The sequence below is a fragment of the Pagrus pagrus genome (genome assembly GCF_965226575.1).
Source record: "Pagrus pagrus genome assembly, chromosome: 15".
Classification (NCBI taxonomy): Eukaryota; Metazoa; Chordata; class Actinopteri; order Spariformes; family Sparidae; genus Pagrus; species Pagrus pagrus.
In genome coordinates this window covers 5,966,912-5,990,250 of record NC_140199.1, presented here as the reverse complement: position 1 = coordinate 5,990,250, position 23,339 = coordinate 5,966,912, and the positions used below count along the sequence as shown (strand labels likewise).

Here is a 23,339-nt window from a genome sequence, read left to right as displayed (position 1 = left end):
TTTTAGGTCAAAGCAACAATTTTTGTCCTATGCCCCGTTTTTCTCAGATTCAGATCGACTTTTTTATCCCACATGGTGACATTAGTTTGGTCCAGCGCTCCAAACAACACCACAACATAATCATCGTAAAAAAATATTAGATCTCATTCGGACGAATCAAAACTATAAAGTCAAATTAAAACATTTTACAGCAGTGAAATCAAATTTGGTGTAAAAGTGCAAAAGTGCAAGCGTTCTCTGTTCGGTTTGATCCCAAGTCGTTTAGATACGAGGAGGAAATATCTTGACTTTAATGATTAATGCACCTATCCATCTACCCATCCATCCATCCATCCATCCATCCATCCATCCATCCATCACCTCCTCTCAGCCTCCTCCCACCCGGCACACCCTGCCTGGATCCTTCCACCACCCAGGGCCCACGACAGCGAGGCCCCTGGCCTCCTCTGCCAGCGCAGAAATGAATTATATTGCTTTTCACACCTGTTTCTGCTCAGAAACCCTGCTGCACGCTGCTGTGTCGAGAAAAAAAAAGAAAATTTCCGAGGGGGGTAACGGCGGCTCCCCCAGCTCGGCTACATCTGCGTACACGAGCGGTTAAATTAGACTCTAATTGTATTAACGGGGGATTATGCCTTCCAGTTGGATTTTTTATACTCTCGCTCTCTCTCTGCGCATTTTACACGTTTTAAGGGGAGAAAGGAGGAGGAGGGAAAAAAAAGCAGCTCATTGAGGGTTTGCGGGTTGGCTTCTTTTATGAGCTGCGATCACGGCTGCCCCTCGTTACACTGAGTCTGTGTACAAATAGGAGGGGAGGAGAGCCAGAATGAGAGAGTGTTAGTGATAATGTGTATGAGAGTGTGTGTCCCAGTCTGCCAGGCTAATATACCGATGCTAACACTCTGAATGCCAAAACCCCCCTGCCCTTCTTTTATACACACACACACATTTACACACACAGAGAGACACACACCTACTTCAGTTTAGCAAGGCAACAATCTAAACGGGGATACGGTCGGTGTGTGTAGTGAGGAGGCGGGGGTGAATTCCATCTAATTACTCTATCACATAATTTCACAAATTGCCTTTTCATAGGGGAGTGGAGAGCAGAGCACAGGGCGCGTTGGGGATTTGAGGCCTGAGCTTTCATTTACTACTCATTTCTTGTTAAATTAAACAAGAAAATACCGTTTGTGAGGAAGGAGGGGCGCGGGGAGGAGGGTGGGGGCGGCTGGGTATCCAAGTGCACAATGTGAGGGATGGAGTAAAGAGATTGGACTCTGCGTCTGACTCTAAAGGCTTGTCTCTTTTTGCTTGTTACACAAAGCAACGAGGAGCTTCAGACAGTTATGCAACCAGTTTGGAATTGATTCTACAACTTAAATTATTTCTGCTTTTTTATTATTATTTCACAAAAACTCTCTGCAGGTATACAAGTTTAAACATATCCTCACTGAGGTTATAAAGGTGAGTTTGTCCGTTGGAATAAATGTATTTTTGGAGATTGTTTCTGCTAGTAGTCGCGACATCTGTTAAATTAAGAATGTCAACACCAAAATGAGATGAGAAGGAGAGCAGAAAGCCCTCCCCTCACCTTTATTTTGGTTCCCCACCAAGTTTACAGCTGCATGTCAAGTTGGCAGCAGGCAGCGTGGTTCGCCCATTGGTGACAGGCGGTAAACGCTAATGTTTTGTAGTCTCTCCAAGTCGGGGCAGCCAAATTCTTCCGATGAAACTTGTCCCACAAGTGCTGTCGACAACATATGAGCTCATTGGGTGTGTTGGAGAGAACTCGGCGGGCTGCGACTGTCGTCATCGTCACAAATTCAATACCACTGCTCTATCTGTCAGTGCAACCATCAGGCGAGAGCTCTGACACTGGTAATAATAACACCAGATATCTAGGGAACTACGACTGAAGGTGTCCACGCTAATAACAAACACAGTCTCGGTTTTCCTGCGAGAACGAGGCAGTGGAAATTAGCAAATCCTTGATGGATACATGAGCAGAGATGCAGAAATATCTTCAAAACAACCCTTAAAAAAACATTTGAATGCCACCTACCACCTACCCTGCTGGTGCACTTGCAGCCTGAGACTGCCACCCACCTTCCCCTTCCGCTCCGGTACAATGGGAGCTCCCCTGAGGGTCCAAGTGTGAGGGCGAATAACAGAAAACACACCAAGGTGGGTTTCCAAACTTCTATTCCACTCTCTTATGTTGCATTATGCCTCGCTGTCTCTCCACTGCATATTGAGAAATAACAGATCCAAACTCTGCCGCGCGTGTGTACGTGTGTGCATGCACGCGTCTGTCTGTGCCTAATTGGCATTGTGTCTATCTCTAAGGGGCCAGACTCACATCCTCCATCCCCCTGTGAGACAAAGGCCGGCCAGCTGATGATGCCGTGGATGAGCCTGGATCAGCTGTCCGTGTTTATGAGAGACAAGCTGCCAGCGTAAGAGATACTGTAAATGTTCTTCCATTAGAGGTGCTCCGTGTAGCAGTTTTTAAACACGGGCATATGCTGATTAAATTATTGGTGACACTGAAGAATGATTAGTGTAAACAAATGAGACCACTGCGAGCATTTATCTGACACCAGTGGTATTGTTAATGCCAGTGTTTCTCAAGATTAAGACCACATTTCCCATAAACAGGCTGGGTTTCATTTTCTTTTTTGCTTACTAAAGGGAGTAAACATATTGAAAGGGATTTTTCCATCAACTTCACAGTTCTGACGCTGTTTGCACTGCTCTCTGCTTTGTGCCGTAACGCAACCCACCCTACGTGCCATTGTGTGCCCTCTCGTGTGCACGCTTTAGTCCCTCTTTCTCTTTCGCCTGGAAGACAGAGAAGTCTGATGGATCCTCCTTATCCCCTCTCCACCTCCTCGCCCTTCTCCTCCGCTTCTTCTTCTCCTCTCCCTCGCTCCCTTGACACTCACTTATATCCTTCCCACTGTTTGAGATCTAACAGAGCAGAAGCCTCCCATAAGCCCAACTCATGGTGTAATATGACACAGTAGGTGTGTTGCTGCGAGTGTGCGCCGGACTAGTATTTCCACAGACAGGATGTGTGTATGTTTCAAACACCTTTCCTCTGCAGCCCCGAAGGTTTCAGTGGGTGTATGGGTTGAGGTCGGGGAGTTGGGGGAAGAGGTTAGTGTGTATGTGTGATGATAATGATGTGTTCGTGTGTGCAGGGTGATGGAGGAGTTTGTGAAGGAGGTGGTGAGGGTCAGATGGAAAGGGGAGATCGAGAAGAGAAACAAAAAGGAAAAGGAGCCTGGTGTGATGTGTGAGCACACAGATATACACCATGAATCTCTGCCACATGCCACACAATGAAACTTCAGCTCGCCGTTAACGGTGTTGGAAGCAGGAGAGGATGCTGCACGCTGCACACCGTCAACATCAACAACAGGCTACAAATAAATAAAAAGTGGAGCCCCATGCATTATCCATAATCCAACAACAAAATTACTTTACCCAGAATCCTCTCTGTGGGCTTGTGCAATTCAAACCAACACCCACTCAGCAGAGCTGTATCGTGTTCTCCACAAACTCCTGACATAGGCAGAATGTGTGTGACGCAACGCTGGCTGGAGTTAGTTTCCAAACATATTTCCTCAACATAGTACTAGATTCAAGATGTAATCAGGACTTTGACTCAATAAAAACAGTTTTAACAATATAATCAGTATCAATACTTATAGCTTTACATGTGAACTCCAATTTCACCCAATCTTCAAGCAATACATACCCTGTTTACTGGTTTTCTATATTCATTTCTAATATTTTTTAAATTTTAACTTTTGGACATTAACCTACTCTGATATGAGTCTGGACTGCGAACTGACATATTATTTGAATCAGTGAAAAAACCTGAGATGTCACCAGAGATTCAAAGGTCTGAAACCTGTTGTCAGCTAACATGTTGGGCATTTTTCGAGTCTCTGAAATGTTTTCATCGTGCTATTCAAAGCCAATTCCACAAACTAAACACAGGGTCACTTATGGCATTATTTCCAAATTCTTTCCAACATCTATGTGGCTAAAGTTAAGATTTTATCCATCTTTAAAGCTGCTGTAAGCGTTGCAGTCGTCTGAGCTAACTTCCTGTCCATTTTGCAGTTAGCAATCATCCCTGTCACGATTCCTTTCCTGACCAAACACTCTATAACAGTGATTACTGTTATGATATAAAGCTATTTAACACTTAATCTAATAATATCTTAAATAACGCTTACAGCTGCTTCAGTTTCTAACATCTAAGTGGATACACGTGAGATTTTATCCACCTTTAAAGCTTTAATATGAATAGTGTTATTGTCATCCTCAGTGATGATTATAAAACCGAGAATTTCCCCAAACTGTTCAATAAAATGTAACATGTTTCTGTTATACATATCAGGACATGCTCTGTAAGTGCCTGCACGGTGCTAATGCCTCATTTCCTCAGGTTATTTCTCCGTGATGAACTGAAGTGAATATCCAGACTCTGTCAGTCAGTAAACTTCACCAACATTAAGCTGAAAGAGGCCACAAGTGACTCCTTAAAGGAGCCACTGGTGCGAAAAATGCATTCAATAATTATAAGCGGCCCGGTATACTTGCTGTTTAGCTAAACGAGGGAGCAAGTTTTCTATTTATTCTCGTCTTCCTCTCCTTTGGTAAGCATTAGAAGATGTTGGCAATGCTACCTACGGCTGGTAAACTGATCGTGTTTGGAATGATAGAAGACAGCATTCAATTAACTGTTGGCCCATTTCTATCTCCCAGTGTCAAAATACATTTTTTCCCACACTATTTCCCCCCGCACAATTTGTGACGCTGTCAGCTGGTGCTAAAGTCAGTGGTATTCCCTGCTGTAATTGAGTAAATATAAAGCCAAACCACAGGCCTCTGCAGCATCTCAGGCATCTGTTAAATAATGACAGATTTGTTCTTAATAAGGTTCATCTACTGTATGTATCTGCAGTTATGGCCAGGGGCGTCTCTCCCTTGGCTTCAACCTTATTCAGTTTCAGCAGATGAGGAGCGTGAGCGTCGGCTGCCGAGATCGCCGGCAGATTACACGGGCATGTGTCTTTGAAGTGTTCGCCGTACGAACCGGGATACATTGTGGAGACGGGAGGGAGGGAGGGGTGGTGGTGTGAGAGTGTCATTGAGTGTGTGTGTGTGTGTGCTCCTTTGTGTGCAAGTGTATTTGTGTCAAACATAGAAAATGTGTGTGTGTCTGTGTGTGTGTGTGTTGGAGTAAGAGAGCCCGTGGCTGTGAAGTTCAGTGTGCACACGTGATATGAAACTGAGAGCGACTGAGAACAAATGCTGTTTCATTCAACTCACTGTTAGGTGCTGGAAGAGCCATGCTCTCATGATGTTGGTGGCCACCTTAGGGAAGATTCCTCTCTTCTTGTTGCGTTTCTTTTCTTTATCCGGGTCATCGTCATCCCCTGTGCTCGGAGAAGCCACGCTGTTGTCCAGGCCATCACCTGTCACATGACAAGAAACAGGAAGAGACAGCGGAGATCAGACACACAGTTTGTTTACTTCCTGCATTCGCTGCGCCTCCGCGTTCAAAGGGAATAAATACGATTTCGAAGGAATTCTGGAGGGCTTTGTATGCACAGACGGAGGGGTATAGAGACACAACAATGGCAAGCAGAGAATGGCTGGAAAACAGCACCTCATAAATGCATTCATTTTTAATACATTTATAAATAACCCTGCCTTTCATTTTCTCCCCCCGTCACTTGAAAACACAGCGAGCGCTCGCATCTTTCTGCGAGAAAGAGAGGGAGAACGGGAGCACAAAGGACTTGTAAGGTCGCATTTCCCCACTCTCCCATCCAAGCTTGCGCAGAATTGAAAATGACAGAGAGATTTAGTCTTTATTATCCTGAGGGGAAAATAGTTATTGAAGCGTCGCCCCGGCGCATTCTGCCATTTTACCTGAGGTGGAAAGAGTAACACGGCACTACAAAAGGGGAGGTTGCGAGGAGGGGGAAGGCAGCAAATAAAAGGAAAATAGGTGGAAAAAAAGGAAGTCAGAGGCACAAACAGCGCTAACAAAGCTAGCTGCTTTTCATAACAATGGCGTCATGGCTGCTTACAGCAACCTGTAGGGCTTCGATAAGGCTCTATTAAGGCCAGTTAACCTCACCTAAGGGGAACACCGAGACAGCTTGGAGTATTTGAGCACTGAGAGGAAAAAGTGAAAGGAAGGTGCTCCATGGGCCTTTTCTTTGCATTCAGCCTCAACAACATGAACCCACACACACACACTCACACACACAGACACACACACACAGCACATATTCAAGACTACCCAATTACTGTACGCATTCTATACAGCTCCAGCGGAGAGAAAGAGGCTCTTCCCATCTGGCTGTGAAAAGCCTAATTGTTATTATCATTATTCAAAAATGCGAGCCACCCTCAATGAAGACGATAATCATAAAAGAAACATGAGGCGAGGTAAACAAGTGGCGCCCTCACTGCTTGAAATCTAGCAGCTGATAACTGACTTTTGTCCCGTTCCGCCTCTGTCGACTGGAAGTGAGGGGAAGGAAAGAAGAAGAAAAAAAAATAGAAAAACACTGAAGCGGCGCACAGAATTGGATCCAGTTATTTATTGATTACACACAAAGCACTTCTAAAGCTTCTAGGTCTATTCACTGTGGCGGGAGTAGATAACTGCATTCGAGCGGGCCCGCACTCCCGCTAACTTGCAGAGGGCGACACCCAGCACCTAGCTAAACCCTAAGCCCCCGATTCATCGATAATTAATGGGGATGTTGGCGCTAATCCGGTTGGAGATGACTTTTTTCCAGCCTGCCACATCAATGGAATAATCAAGGGCCTAAAACCCAGGCCTTTGCTCCCCATTACCTCAGGCAAAAGAATTCCTGAAAGCATGCCTGGAGGGCACCTGAATTATATACACCATTAGGAGAGAGAGGCTCTCAATGATCCATACGAAACAACACTCTTGGCTAGCTCTCGCTCTCTCCCTCTCCCTCAGACTGCTCTGGCAGAAGGAGATACATATGCACACATATTGAAGGCTGTCTAATGAACCTCGCGTGGAAGTGGAGGTGACGCTGTTAGAGGGTGGGGGAGGGATAAAACAAGAGCGTGCTTTCCACAGATACTGATGCAAGCGCCGCCCACTGCACATTAATAATGCATATATGCATGTAAAGCTGGTGGTGGGGTCGGGCTACTGTACCACCACCTAAAGGTCAAAAGTTGGGTTCAGGCAATGGCCACGTGGCAAAGTCCCCTTCGAGCAAGGCAGTAACGTGAGTAAATGTACAGCACATGTAGACGCACTTTCAATCTTCTGCATTCATCCATGCAGGAGTATTGTTACCTCAGCCAAGGAGGTTGTGTTTTTGTCTGTTTGTTGGTTGGTTTGTCAGCAGGATTAAACTAAAACTACTGAAGGGATTTCCATGAAAGTTGGATGGAGGATGGGTCTGAGCCCAGAATAGACCCCATTAACTTTTGGTTAGGATCCAGATGCAAGGGACAGATCCAGAAATGTTTCCTCCCTTTCTTTAACATTGCGACATTGGCCGTTTTCCCACATTTCTATTGATTTCTCAGGGAGTAATGCATGGATTTTGACAAAAATTCAGTTGTATTTAGGTGGCATCTACGATCCATCTTGCATGTTTTATTTCATATTGGATTAGTCTTGATTGAATTAGAGGGGACGGCTGGGCCTTGGCAGAGGTATGCGCTCTACTGAATGTCTGAGTATTTCTAAACATACACGATGCAATTTCCTTGAGCCTCTTTACTCCAAAAAATCCCAAAGATATGAAGTTTAAAAGCTGTAAAACAGAGAAAAACAGCAAGTCCTTGCATCTGAGAGGGCCTTTTTCTTGATAAACGTTTGACTAATTATCCTAGTCCACTTCCCAGTCCTTTAATTCATTAATCCACCAACTGTTTCAGCATGACAGACTAAGTACCCCTTACACCAGGCTCCTAGACCTCTCTCTGTCTAAAAACACACTCGCGTTGCAAGCTTCAGTTACATCATTAACCCGGGACAAATGCAGCCTGAGCTTAACAAGTGAGTTTTTTCTGCCTACTGTTTCAGGGCTTAAATACACCCACCCCTCTGTCTGTCTCACTCTTTCTCTTTTCCTCCCTGCGTCGCTCTTCCTGCTGGAAAAGACGGGGTGAGCCAAGCCGAGGCCCTGTAATCTAAGACCAGATTTTCATTGGAAGCAAATGCTTTCAATCCGTTGTAAAGACCGGCTCATGTTCAGCAAAGCCTACAATAACAAACCTAGGGGCTTGTCCCATGCGAGTTGGGGAAACAGAAGCGAACGGCCGGAGTACCAGCTCAGATCATGACTGAATGACTGAGTGGGTGAGTGAGTAAGTGAGCGGGTGAGTGAATGAGTGAGTGAGTGAGCGAGTGAGTATGCATGCCAGTGAGGGAGTGGGCGAGGAGGGAGGCACGCTCAGGAAGAGGTGAGAAATCGTGAGAAGCATGGGGAGAGAGGGAGAGATAGAGGGGGAGAGAAAACACGACGGGGACAGAGGAGGCACACAATGGGTAATAAAAGAGTGGATGCCGGGTGTGTTGCCTGTACACTCATTGTATCGTGCAGTACTTTACATTACTGTATGTTTTTATCTTTAACCTTTATTCAACACACTTAGTGAAGAATCTCTTTTCCAGGTGCTCTTTCCAGTCCAGTAATCGAAGCGGTCACAAGCCCGCTCTCTAACCTTTACGTGGCCACTGCTCCATATAGTGCAACATCACTCTGCACTACTGCAGCCATATCCTACAGTAGTACATCTTATCTATTGATAAATGGTGAATAAAATGGTGTTCAAGCAGCAACTACAATCTGTAAGACTCTTAATCGTGACCCTACGGAATATAAAATAACTCCGAAGACCTCCAGCTAATCAATAATTAATTGCATGCCAAAATGATGCATAATGTGAGAGAAGTACTCTCTACCCATATCATATCCATCTCATTTTATCGAACCGCGTCAAAAGAACATTAAAAATACTGCTTGTGTTCATGTCCAACATACACAAGATCTCCTCAAAGCACTGACGCAAGGAGAGCGAGGAGGAAACAGACACTGAATCAACAACTATTTTGCGGATTTCGTCACCTATTATTCAAACCCCAAACCAGAGAGGTGAACCCAAACCCCTCCAGATATCCCTTTCTTTCCTCACCCCTCTCAGTACTGACCTATAGACACTTACTTTACCTAGAGGGAGAAAAGGAAGAAGGAGGGTTGGAGAAGGGCCGTCAATTTTATTGGCATTTCCATTTTCACTGCAATTTGATACCAATCACCTCTGCGAGGTCTGGGGCTAATTTCTGCTTTGCTTTAGTCCCAGCGAGCGAGGAGAAGAGCGGGAGGCGGGCGCAGAGAGAGAAAAGAGAGAGGTTGTAGGGAGTGAGGAAGGGTGAAGCAGGAAAGGTGTTGAAACTGTGTCTGGCAGCCATGTTGGGAAAATGTCAATGGTGTTACCTCAGCCTTAGAGAGAGAGAGAGAGAGAGAGAGAGAATGAGAGATGGTGAAGGGGGGCAAGAAGAGAGGCAGAGGAGGAACGGATGTGGAGTGTTCAGTGGAAGAAAAAACTCAAGCCACTGAAGCGGGCGATGAAGGAGGAGAAAATAATGGATAGGAGAGGGAAGAGATGGAGTTAATCAGTTGAAAACATCAGACACAGGACAGTCAGTCGGGCCATGTCCACTGTAATGCAGATAATTTTGTCCTCTGTTTTGGCCTTTGAAGCTGACATTTTCTAACACCGAAAACAGAAGTTCTCCACAAAGGTCTTCCTCAGTGGATACAACTGAAATCATGCTAGCATGTGCAGTGTTGTTATGCTCTTCAAGTGCCCATTTTACGCTCGTCAATTGATACTTGAAGTGCACGCTAGATGCATCCTACAGAGAGAAGTAGCAGTCAAGTAGTTGGGTTGTTAAAATCTGGAGAGTAAATATTATAAAATTGTTGATTTTCTGGAGTGTTTATTATAAACCACAATGCTGCCAAGTGGGCGACCGCAGTTTGAGTCTGTGGGGAGATTTCCAGCTGAATTTGTGGCGACCAAAACAGGTATGTTAAGCCAAATCTTGATGTTTTCCCAACCATAAGTGGTTTTGGTGCCCAAACCTAACCAGACAAGAGAGAGATAGAAAATCGAACTTAAACAAACGTCAAGTTGCAACATAAACATTTTAACTTATCTGCGGTTTTGCAGAAACTTACTTAGCTAACGTTTACCGCTAGCCAGTCTATAAAGCCACCAAGTCAGTCATCGAGCAACGTGTCAGTCAGCCGGTTAGCCAGTCAGTCAATCAGCCATTCACTCAGGCAGTCAGAGAGCTAGCCGGGCAGCGAGTCAGCCAGTGAACCAGTCAGTCACTCTCATACAGAGGCTGCCAGGCTCATTAAGAGCATCAGCAGGCTGTAACCCTGGGCTGCATTCATACAGCGTGGGCAGCTAGGCTAGCAAGCTCCAGTCTCCCCACGAGGAAAAGCCACAGGCACAACTCTGGGCCTGGCCCACTGATCGGCCATGACAACATCTTTGCAACTAGTTAGAGGAGGGGCTGGGAGGGGGGAGGCGGAGGAGGGGGGCGAAGGGGTGAGGGGGGTGAATCAATGCAGGACGGTGGGGGTGCATGTTCGTGTGTGAAGAATGCATGCATGCATGGATGTGCATTGGTCTGTACGTGTGTGTCTATCTCTGCCTTTCTTTATGCATGTGTGTTTCCAGCCACAGAAGCTCTGAATGTCATGTGTGCGTGTATGTGTGTATGTGTGTGTGTGTGTGTGTGTGTGTGTGTGTGTGTGTGTGTGTGTGTGTGTGTGTGGCAATTAGGGAGCAGGCCAGTGACTGGAAGGAGCCAGGGGCAGTTGAAATGCCCCGGGGCCAACCAAGGGAAGGAATATTTTATCAGTCCCCTCACACGCTGTATACACAAATACACACTCGCACACAAACACACACACACACCCACACGCAGACACACACTGCGCGCAAACAGATAATGACGTAAAAACTAGGTTAGCTTTCTTCATGCATTTTCACTAGCTTCGTTAGCATTAGCAAAACAGACAGTTACTTCTATGCTCATTCAGCTTCGATGGCTTTTATTTAAGCCTTTCCGCCACTTCATGTTTCATTCCTGCCTTCCCCTCCTTCCCACTTCATTACTTTTTCTCCCTCCTCTTTCTCTCGGTCTGACTGCTGGAGTGTGCGGTTGGAATCGAGGATATTTGCACAGTGTTGGGGATGTGAGATGTAGGCATTGTTATCTTTTGTCACTGTGGGTTTGAAGCTTTATTTCTTTGTTAATCAGACGCAGAAATTAGGGAAAATGAGTTGACATTGTTAAATATCCTCAGTCTTGATCTGTCCTAATGACGCTTCCTCTTTTCTGTCTCTTTTTCTCCCTCTTCTGTGTCTTTATCACTTCTCCACATCTCTCTGTCTCAAGGCGTACCCTGACATTATCAAGCAGTATCTAGGCTAATCTGTTATGATCTGATTATGAACCATCTCTCAGTGTAAGACAGAGATTGGTACTACCTGCCCCCTCCGCGCGGGCACACGTGCCATTCCGAGGTGTCAGCCATTTTTCTGCTGCCTGGCAAATTAACAGCAGCGGATTCACCAGTCACTCATCTGCGAACAGCGATCTTGTCAGACACGTCGCTTCCAGCGCAATGCAGGAGAATAATGACATTTAGCTTTCTAATAATTTCTTCATAGAAGCACTGCTGAGTTGAGGAATAAGGCGGTTATGAATATTAGCTTTGTGCCAGATGTCACAAGTGGGATCCTGTGGCAGGAATCACTCACAGATGGCTAAACGTTTTTGGAGGATACTGCGAGATGTTTTTGCAAGCTTTTATAGGCCGCGGACTGAGAGGGGAGAAGGAATGGAGACAGGTCTTTTGAGTTTATGACAGTGCGTTTATTCTATGAGCAAGGGAGAAAGAGAGTGTGTGTCTTTTCCGCTGTGAGTGCGAGTGACCTGGAGCTGATCTCTCATGGGCCACTCCTAGAGTTTCACACCCCAGAAAGCTCACATGACCCTGGGTTGGCTGCCCAGGCAAGGCCCAGGCCTCAGGGACCTGCTATCCTGTTCCACATGGGATACACACATCTCATATTGGCAGGCGAGGAATCCATACATTAACACACATACACACACACACTCACCAAAAACATGATACATAAAGCGCGCACACACGTATGCCGATGTACATTCACTAAAGTGCTCTCCCTCTCGCCCCTTTTCTCTCTGACACTCGCACACAAAAACACACACTCTTGCTCGCACACATACATTGCATTCCCAGAAATCCTCAGAGAGGTAAAGAAGGGCTCGCAAGAGGGAGGGAGAGGAGAAAAAAGTGGCGTTTATTGTATTCAGGCCATTCATAAGCTCTAGACTTGGGGAGGGGGAGTGCAGGGGGGGGTTTGCAGGCAGTGGGGGGTTCCCTTTGCATGGGCCCTGCAGGCTCCTCCCACCTGCAAATATTCTGAACATGCAGGAATTCCTCGCAACACAATTCCCAACTAGGGGCACGTTTTAAACAGCGTCTTCTCCTTTTACTGCATCCAAATCAGACAAGACACTCGAACACACTCGCACGCACCCGTTTCTTAGGATCTTCCACGAGGCAACTTTCCAATAACGACGACCACAGTATTTCTAAACCAACGCACACACACTTACTCCAATACAAAACACTCTCTGTGACCAATGCTGTTTCGCCTCCCTTTTATTCCAGAGTAGGAGGAGAGACAGAGAGAAATCCCCTCGACTATTCCGCGGATAATGACATGCGCTGTCGACAAAACAATATGGCTAGTCTAGACTTCCCTTCCTGCCTTTGCCAGAGAGAAACTACTATTTTCAGATCTTTGTTCAAAACTTCAGCCAACGCGTTTGGATCGTATCACCCTGAAGCATACATTAATCTTCCTAGGTACAACATAATAAACACACAGATTTAGAGAAAGTTGTGATTACTACAAAAAGAAAGAAAAAATGGGGGTTTACCAGGTAAGCAATCAGGGGAGAGCTAAGTAATTGCTTCCTGCAATCAAGGATTCAAGTAATTACAGTAAATAACGAGTGCTTAGCAATAACAAAGCTGGTTACTTTGAATGATGACAGTTTTGTGGATCGGCGCTGACAGATTCAATAATGACAGTAACTGGTGAGTCATTTACGAGGGTTATTTGTAATTAAAGCACACTGGAGACGTCTCGATGTGAGAATCCGAGCAAAGTTTGGAGCAATTATTTCATTTGTGGTGATCTGATGAGGAGGAGAGCAGGAAGCCAGAGACATAAAACCTGTTTAACAACAAACAAAAATAAAAGCACGGGGCCCGTTGTCATGCTTAGAAGTTAATTAAAAGCATATCTCAAAGCCTCGGGACTGTGAGATGTAGGTGGCTTTTGAATGCATTGTAACTCGTTTAATAATGAACATATGTGGACATTTGTGCCACATACAGTATACGATATATATTGTTATCGTGATATGAGACTATATATCGTGATAGTGTTGTCTGTTCCTGTCTTTACCAGACTGTTGTACTTGTTTTAATTCATGCAGTTAGTCATTAAATCCACAATATGATGATTACCTCTCAAAAATCTCCTTTTGGGTTACTACTACAATATGTTTTCCTGCTTTAATGCTCAAATAATGCATCAGTTTTCTCATCCAGTGCAGCAGCCCTGTATTCTCCCTCCGTCTGAAACACTGTCTCTTTAAGGTCCCCCCCTCCCTCCCAAATACCCAGTCTGCTCTGATTGGTCAGTCCACACACACCTGAGCCAGCACCGCTTACTGTGTCTCCGGCCGGTTCTGTCGTGTTTTCAGCCTCCAGTTAGCTTCACTTCTACCGTGAATATAAGCATTTATCCTGGAAATGTGTGATTTCACAAAGTGACGGAATTAAAGGCGGGACTACTGACGAGGCGTTTCAGGAGCGGTGTTTTCTGTGGGAGAGAGGAGCTCCCGTTAGCGTGGTCTTTGGGCTTTTTAACTTTCAAGTCCTTTTACATGCACAAGAACCTATATAATAAACTGAAGGAAAGGAAATAGGTCTCCTTTAATGTTTTGATAAAGTACCACTAGTCATCCCTACAATATTGTCACCATATTTGATTCTGTCACCCGTTCCTCGCCTTTACGATTTCAAATATATCAAGATATATATCATGTATTGCAATATTTTTAAGGCCATATCACCCATCACTTGTCTCAAGCTCTTCAAATGTGCTGCTTCTTCTCAGTTTTATGACATTTCATGATTAATAGTTTATAAAATATTGAATTTTAGACCTGTGGTAATGGTTATTGTCTCTGTGAAAGTGTTCCTTTGCTTCTGTGTGTTATGGCTGAGGCCCATCCACTGTTGGTTGTGAGAGTGGGAGGAGGGGGGAGGCGAGGGATCAGGCCTGTTGACATAGCCATAGGTGATGGCAAAAATGTCAGTGTAAATGTGACTGCTCTCTCTGTGCCATTTTCCCGTAAAGGGTCATCACCACAGGCTGCCTGACACGCTGGAAACTGCCTCAAGCGCGGGGCACCGACACGACATTAAACTGCAGTATGCCTCCACGCACACAAACACACACACACACACACAGACACACACACAGCGACTGCCTTTTATTCCCACTTCCAGATCAGTCGAGAGAGAGAATGAGAGAGAAAGAGACAGACGGTACAAGCCAAAATGAAAGTGTAAGGCGATGAATTCACCCTTTCATGTTGAGCACTTTTGCTGTGTAACTATTGATTTTTCCCCTCTTGCCTTTGTGTTGCCGTTTTCTCTTTTTTCTAACCTGAAGATAGAAGGCCAGACTCGGTTCAAATGGGAGCACTTGTGAGGGGGGCCCACAGATTCCTCGCCTCAGTGAAGGGAAGTCCTCAGACGCACACACACACACACACACACACTACACACACACAGACACACAAAATGCTCAGATTCCTGAAAATCGTGCCTCTTTTGCAACATTCTCGCTCTTAACTCTCGCTCTGTCGATTGTTTCGCTGCCTCTCAGATGGCTTTTGACACCTTCGACTCACCAAGCCTCAGTCAAACTCGGCACACAACAAACGCACAGAGAGGGAGAGGGAGTCAAATGGACTATGGAAGACGTGGTTAAAGGGGGGGAAGGGATGGTAGAGAGGACAAGGACTATAACAAAAGCTAAGAGCACTTAACAGCACAATGGCACGGCGGTCCTTTCCAAAAGTCAGCTGATGTGCTGAAGGGCGTTCAAAAGTCCTTCAGTGTAGACACGGGACAAAGACAGGGAACCTTCAGCTAAAGCAAAGGAAAAACATCCTATTTAAACTTTGTTGTGACCTCACAACACATTCTAACAACCAATATACAGTAAAAATTGTATTTTTCAGCACAAGAAAAATACAATTTCTCATGGACAGCCTTGAATTAACCATCAAAACGCCCTTTTTCTCAGCAGAAAGACACTTCTTTGACTTTCAGGAGCCCTCTACTATCTCTTATAGCCAACGTGAATTCCCTGAAAACCCATCCTTTCTCATGATCTCATCCTTTCCAATGAGCTAAAGTTTGTGAAATTATATCTTGCAGCACTACCTTGTTTTAACTCCAACCAAGCTATCAAAGCCAGCAGTTTAATGAACTAAAATTAAGTGAAAATGTATCCTCTAAGCACCAACAATCAGTCCGTTCTGTCTGTAATCATGCCTTCGTGTTTGGAGTGAATCGTTCCATTAACCAAACTAAAGTTTCCCAGTTTATTTTATAGAGCTGGCGTGTACATCTGTACACGCACGTGTGCGTCTCTCCACATGGTGACTGTCTGACTGACACGGCCTCTGATAAACACTTTTAATACACCAGGATTTTCCCACTCATGCTAACCTATCAGCGCCAGCCAAACTGCAGTATGTAGTTAGATAATACAGGCACGCTAACCCTGCGGTGGCAGAGGCTAATAATAGCGCATTAGCATCCAGTGAGGGTTTTTTTTTTGGGAATAACAGAAGGTTTTACTAATATGAAGGAGGGAAATATGGTCTGCACCCACAAGCTCAGGTTAGCAAAACAGGATAAGTCATTATCAGAGAACAACCTACTCTATTTTAATACTTATGTTTGTTGCATTTACATTTTTAAATGTGTAAAAAAGGGCACTAGCTGTTGTGGAGATGAAGTACGTGGGATTTTTATTCTAGGATGCCCTCTCACACACTATCCACAAGCTGAATTATTATGAACCTTTAAAACGCTCCCCCGTATCTCCACTTCCTCCTGCTCGTCAATGTGCCCTTGATAGGTACAGGATGTGTTGCTGTGGGGATGTGGGGGATTTGTAGTCCTATCAGCCTCCCCATACGTAGCCCTGATAAGGCTTTCGGGACATGGGCAGAGGAAGAGGAAGTGAGTGGGTTTACAGCAGGCCTACTTCCTGTGGCGCGTGGGCCCATGTGGACGGGAGTGATATGCCCCCCGTGGACACCGGCGCTCTCGCCACACAGTCCCTCCGAGTCACTTCCTGAAGGAGGCAGCCCTCTCTGGGGGTGACTTCCTGTAAAAGTATGACCTCTCTGCCACGAGAGAGAATCTCAGTGGAACAAAGACCTTAGACTGTGTGAGAACAATATATGTATATGCAGCGTGTGTGTGTGTGTGTGTTTAACACCGCCACTCAGGCCTTTACTCCAAAGGTTATCGCTAGTGAGAATCTCGGCCCCCAGTCCCTGCTCATCTCTTTGAGTTTCACTGGCTCGGAGCGAGAGGGGACGATCGGGTTACATCCAAATGTGTGTGTTCATGAGTGTGTGTATGGCAAGCGGCGTGCCTTGTGTTGCTCTCTGCAAACACACAAAGTAAACGGCAATGCTGCCCTCCAGCCCACCCTGCTGCTCTTGTGTTTATCTACAGGTATTTGTTATCTAGCCCCTTCTTTCCTCTCTCTCTCTAAACTGTTAGCTGAGGTCTTTATCTCTCAGTAAAATCCCTATAGCAGGTATCCATGTCAAAAGGACCAGGGGGTGTTGGGCCTCAGGGGGCAGCATGTTTGGTCTGGGTCAGCCTTGGGTCAGGCTCTGGCCCAGTTGACACACATTAAATCCACCCTTTGCCTTCGAGCTCCTGCGTCACAGGTTACTTGGGCTTAAAGACGCATCCAGTCAGCTCAAAACGTTGCATTTCATTTTACACGTTGAATTCATCATCACCCAAACTGAAATATTTAAACATGCGTTCAAATTTGTGAACCGATGTTATTCACACTTCCACTTTAAAATGAGCGAGCACCTGTGCAGACTTCATGTTTAAATGTTAGAAGCAGAAGGGAGTTGCACATGTCATATCAGGGTTATGGTTGAAGTACCATCGACCCATATTCAATGATTTAAAAAAAAAAAGAAAAAATCCACAGGGATGCCGGTTTTGACCGAAAATGGTGCTTCTGCTGGTGTTTTCCTGGCATGAAATTGGCTTTGTGTGGGTGTCGTTTGGAGAGCCGGCTGGTAAATTCTCCCGTTCTTTTGTCAGAAAAGGGGGGGCTCCATGCATAATGGTCTTAGCCAGGGAGGTCTGGAACTGTGTCCATAAATTGAATTATTTCAATTTGAGGGAGAGAGAGTGAGAGAATAATGGAGAGTGGCTGTGCGAGTGTGTGTTGCATTTACATGTGAAACATATGCATGTGTGTTGATGGCGAGGGGGGAGAGAGAGAGAGACTCATTTCTATTCTTCGACGGGGGCTCACATTTACAAGCGGGAATATAAACCAAGTTGCGGGAGATTACAGAAGAGGCCAAGTGTTACCTTGCAGCTGGAAGCTATAGTGGATAAAAGAAAGACAGCCATCGCCACAAGAACAACTTCCTGTCTGGAAATGTTGGCGTGTCTTTCTATCCTTACAAAATAAAATGCAAATTCTGTGACGTCAGTAAAGCACATTCATGAATAAGCTTGCCAATTTGTCTTAAATATAATCGTTTCATTTTTGCAATCAAACCGCTCAATCATTTCCACATGTTCAGATGAAGCCATCTCCCGCGCAATATCTGCTGAGACAACAGATATGCGAGTGTGTCTGTGTGTTTATGTGTGTATATAGGGGAGGGGTGGGGCCAAATTATTCCTGACACAATATAATCGGCAGGGGACCATATGGCAAACTGGCAGCAAGCTATTTATCCTTATCCTCTTTGGAGGCTAAAATTAGCACTTCGCTGTTTGTAGCTTTAAGCTGGACTCCAACCACTGCGATAGGGCTAATAATAAAGAAAAAAAACAGCCCGGCTGGCACAACTACTCCGCCTCCTTCTTCTGTTTCCATTTTCTCTCCCTCTTACTTCCTTTCCATCCACCTCTCTCTCTCTGTGTCTATTTCCCCTTCACCCTTTTTCCACTGAAAATATACCAATCTGACCACAGTGACCTCCATTTTAACACCGACACATGTTAATCTGACCATTAGGAATTGCATTAATATCATATAAGTGTTGCTTGAGCCAAGTTCCCCTATAAGCCCATGTGTCAGGAAAGCCAGGATTTCCTGAACACGGACCCCCTCGGCTAGCTTAAGAGCGTAGGATGATGGGGCTAATCTCTTTATCAAAAGCTTAAATAAACGTTGGTGCTCTGTGCATGTGTGTGTGTGTGTGTGTGTTGCTTGTTTGTGTGTGTGCCAAGGGGCCAAACAATGCTTCTCCACTGAACAAAGTGTTAATACCCTGTCTCTTTGCACTCCCCCTCCCTCCTCCATTCCTTCTCTGTCTTTACTCTCATTCTCCCTCCGTGTAAGTGAATGCCCAAACTACAGTCTCTGGTATCCATCTAAAATAAATACTCCAGTTAAAGTGTTAATCGTTGCCTTTTCATGTGAAGTTCATGAGACAAAGCTCGTCTGGTCACTCCTGTCACCCGCCGCCCCACCTGTTATCAGGATTTTTCCAAGAAAAGTTAACATCTATCTGATCGGAGGCCTCCTGGGTCCTGAGCTCAGCTCCTCTTCAGGGAGGAGGAGGAGAAGGAGGAGGAGGAAGAGGAGGGAGGCAGAGTCAGCGAGAGAAATGGAGAGCAAGAATGAGGAGGGAGAGTTTAGGGTTGTTTTATCGTCCAGATGTAATGCGTTGTGACACGCCAGTGATGAGTCGCTGTGATTCCCTATGAACCTGTTTTGGCCATGATTAAGAACCAGGGCATTTTCTTTCCGGGAGAGCTTGTGTGTGTGTGTGTGTGTGTGTGTGTGTGTGTGTGTGTGTGTGTGAGTTGTGCATGTGTGTCCCTGTGTGATTCGAGGCAATTTGGAGCCGAATTGAAAACAGACAAAATAAGGAGCGCAAACTGGTGACATATTCCAAATCTGTCACCGCGCTGAGCTATGACAAGTTTCCCATGGCAGGAGCACAAGACCCTCCAACACAACACAAGGGAACTTTTTCTTTTTTTTTTCTTTTTTTATCCTGTTCAATTGCATGACAAGCGCATTACCACGTTTAAACTTGTTTACATTTGCAAATCAAGGCTAAAGAATTTCTTTCCAAAAGGAGATATCCAGTAATTTGACAAAAGTGGCATCTTCTTTCAGGATATGATTACACGACAACGGTGCAAATTATGGTGCTTCATACAGAAATAAACCTGAATGGAGTCCTCAGTTGACACTTTCCAAACAAGATCTTGGATTTAGAGGCGCTGGGTGAAAACATCTTCATGCTTAAATGTGTATCGTATGTGGAAAAAGAGCTCTGACTTCCTGCACACAGGCAGAAAAAACAAAGCGTTGGAGATAAAACCGAATAAAAAAAAAACTGGTCTTTACCACGTTTACACATTTAACTTTTCTTGTCATAATCTCCCCACCCCGACACACAAGAGACCTCTACAAGGCAAAAAGTGTGTGTAAATAGTATCTTTTAGCAAACACCAGTAATTAGATATAGGCATCTGGCATTCACGCCAGTCGCAAATTAAAGAAGAGCGCTTCCTGTAAACAGACAGTGAGAATGTGTCTACATCATTAGCGTGCCACAATTATAACATGGGAGCTAAAGATACATTTCTCTCCCGCTTGCTCTCCCCTCACTGGAGCAAATGAAGTAGAACCTCTTGTTTTTTTTTTCCTTCTTCTTCTCAAACAAACGGCTGCTGTGCTCTTTCTTGGAGCGGCAGCATGGTGTGATCCAAGTGCATTTATGGGTAAAGGAAGGAAGATGAAAGCCAATTATGTAAGAAACAAGAGACATTAACGACACCGCTGTATTCATTTAAAAGACTTTCTGAACAGAACACGTCGACAGAGCGAAGGCATGAGAGGAGAGGGAGAAGCTGTTTCGTGTGCACGCATGTCATGAATGAATATGTATTTCATGTAAATTGTGCACACAAGGCATATTGTTATGGTCCGGGCGAGACTTTGCATTTCTTCGGTCATGCAAACATGCCCACATGTAACCAACAGACGGAGAGAGACGGAGTGAACGACTGCAGGGGGATTTAAAGTAACAGAGAGACAGAAGGAAACATTTTATTCACCTCCAAAATGTGCACGGCATTCCTCTGAATGTCATTACAGACAGCGAGAGAACAAGGAAGTGGTGAGAGCAAACAAAACGGGGGCTATGAGAGAAAAGTACTGCGAAGACAATAAAAATATGAGGCTCAGGTGATGATGTGTGCACAAACTCAGCGACAATCAGCGCATAAATCCCAAAGTCAAACAGTCAAATAACCTGCGATACCTTATCAACTAGTTTTATGACCACTTCTCACAGACGAGATGTTCGTTCAAGACAATAAAACACACGTTAGTGAAGATGACGGAGAGGAGAGGAGAGGAGAGGAGAGGAGAGGAAGTCACTTTGTTTACTTGTATTCCTGACTCTTTCTTCCACACGACCCCGGCGGCCCGGTGACACCAGCCCTAATCCTAAAAGCAAACTGGCCCCTCGCTGTGGGAACCTGATACAATTTCCTCTTTTTCAAGAGGGGCAAACTCGGGCCACTCGGAGTTTGCTCATTGCCTACGGGGCAATAAAAAGTCATTGAGGGGCTATCATTTTCTGCGAGGCGGGCCGCTGCATGTCGGCGGACGTGTCTGCCGCCGCGATACGGCGAGGTCGTAAAGATCTCTGTGAATCGGAGAGCGGGAGGTCGTGATTGGACGCCGAGAGGCCGAACATCTATTTTCCCAGGTAACCACAGATAATAATGTTTGAGATGCAGTAAATCCAGTTGAGGCTGGATAAACATTCCTACCGGCTACGCCGAGTTGTCGTGGGATGCTTTCTAAAGGTGTTTTGAGATGCAATTACCCTTTACGCCTCTCAAATATTGATTTTCATAAGCAGCATGTGAACTGGAAGTTATGCTCTTGTTACCCTGCAGATATTAAACCGTTTTAACACATGGACACTCGCTCACACACTCTTTACTCTAGCCCGCTAAGGGACGCGTAGTGAGCTGAAGGTGGCCCGGCTACAACTCTTTCACCTCTGAACCGGCAGAGAAGATATTGCTGTTTGCTAGCAGCCCGTACGCCTCAATAGACTCCCAAACAACACTCAGCAGCACTTAACACACTCATCAGGGATAACTGCTCTTCCTCTCTCCCCTTTTTCCTCAATCACTCTAGGATTTTCACACACACAGAGACACACTGCTCCAGTCAGCATCAAAATGTTTTCACAGCATTCACACTGAGATTCTCTTCCTTCCTCCTTATCATCTTACGCTCTCGTTTTGCTGTTTCTTTCTGTCGTTTTCTTTCCCTTTCGTCTTCTTACTCTCCTTCTCCCCGTGTTCACGCTCTGGGGAAATCAAAGAGGGATTCGTGTTTGTGTCTGCCAGCTACTGTACTTGCACACACCTCCAGTAATATAGACAGCAGACTAATCAAGGGAACCACACGCCTTTTATCTACCCACAGAGCCTCACATTTAAACAGATTACCAGGAAAGCTGGACACCAGTAAGACACTTACCGGACTGAGAATCTTCCTCGGTAACGTCTAGACAACGTCTAGACAACCTCACAAAACTAAGTAGTGTTTCTCTTTCTACATTTCCACTTGCAGATTTAAATAATTAAAGGTGCAGTGTGTAGGATTTAGGGTGGGATCTATTGGCAGGAATGTAATATAATATTCATAATGAGCTTTTCATTAGTGTATAATCACCAAAAAATAAGAATAATTGTACTTTTGTTACCTTAGTGCACAAATTTAACGGGCAGTATGTAGGAATTTTGCTTGAAAATATAAAACAAAACATAAATAACTAAATAAAACTAAAAAAACAACAAAAATAATTAACAGAATGTGAAGAAATAACAGTTTTGAGGTCATCATGTCTCTATATCTACTGAAGTTAGCATTGCTAACGAGCTAGCCCTGGCCCTTCTCAGTTCAAAGCTCCTGTGCTAGTGGTGAGCTAACTAGCTAATGGCAGCTCAAGTTAGCAGCAGTAAGCGGTTTTGAGTGTGACTTTGGCATTTGGCCAATTCTTACATATTGCACCGTTAATGCTTTTCACAAATGAAACATTACACTGCTGTGTTTGCGTATTTAATAATTTTGAAACCGCAAGCTGTGAAATGTCTCTCAGAGTTGTCACTGCATGTGGTCCGATGCAGCCAATACACATAAAGTGCATCAAATTCTCTAATCGTGAGTCTTTAACTCGTTATTGAAAGAGAAATTTTTCGAGTGCAGCTAAAAGCTACTGGGAGAGAAAAGCTATTCGGGGAGGGGAACACACACACACACACACACACCACAGACACTCACAGTCCTCTCTTCCAGTCTACTGGACAATCGGACCAATTAATCGGTGACTTTGAGGGGCCACGTGAAGCCGAGTGATTGGTCGAGCCGGATCTGGCTGCTGATTGCCTGGCACCCCTGTCCATGTCCCCGTTTGCTCGCCCCGGCCCTGGAGACCGGCCAATGAGGAGACTGAAAAGCAAGAGCTCCTGTGTGGCCTGACCTTGTTGCGGGGCACAGAGGTCGGCGGGTGGATGGATGGATGACAACGTCAGGAATGTTTCAGGCTGATCGATGGGGATTCACAGCCAGTGGAGGTTACATACAGTGTTTCAGGATGAATGGAGTGAAGCTGACTCAAATGGTTTGAGAGCCACATCTTGAAGAAGGGGCAGGGATTCAAACTAACTGACCAGGAAAAGCTTTCCTTCTTCAGCCATCAGGGCACCATGGGTCATTTGCGTGATGAGTTACAGTATATTCCTAAAATGTTGGTATTTTATGTTTCTGCA

The 23,339-nt window shown here is 45.1% G+C and overlaps 1 protein-coding gene across 3 annotated transcripts in view; it reads right to left on the bottom strand.

Annotated features, from left to right (window-relative positions):
• meis1b (Meis homeobox 1 b) overlaps positions 1-23,339 on the bottom strand; it is a 222,402-nt gene that overhangs the window by 37,635 nt on the left and 161,428 nt on the right. For all 3 annotated transcript variants that reach the window (XM_084375047.1, XM_084375045.1, XM_084375046.1), the window contains one exon: positions 5,353-5,498. In XM_084375047.1, the coding sequence (XP_084231173.1) occupies positions 5,353-5,498 (146 nt within the window). The remainder of the gene's footprint in view (positions 1-5,352; positions 5,499-23,339) is intronic.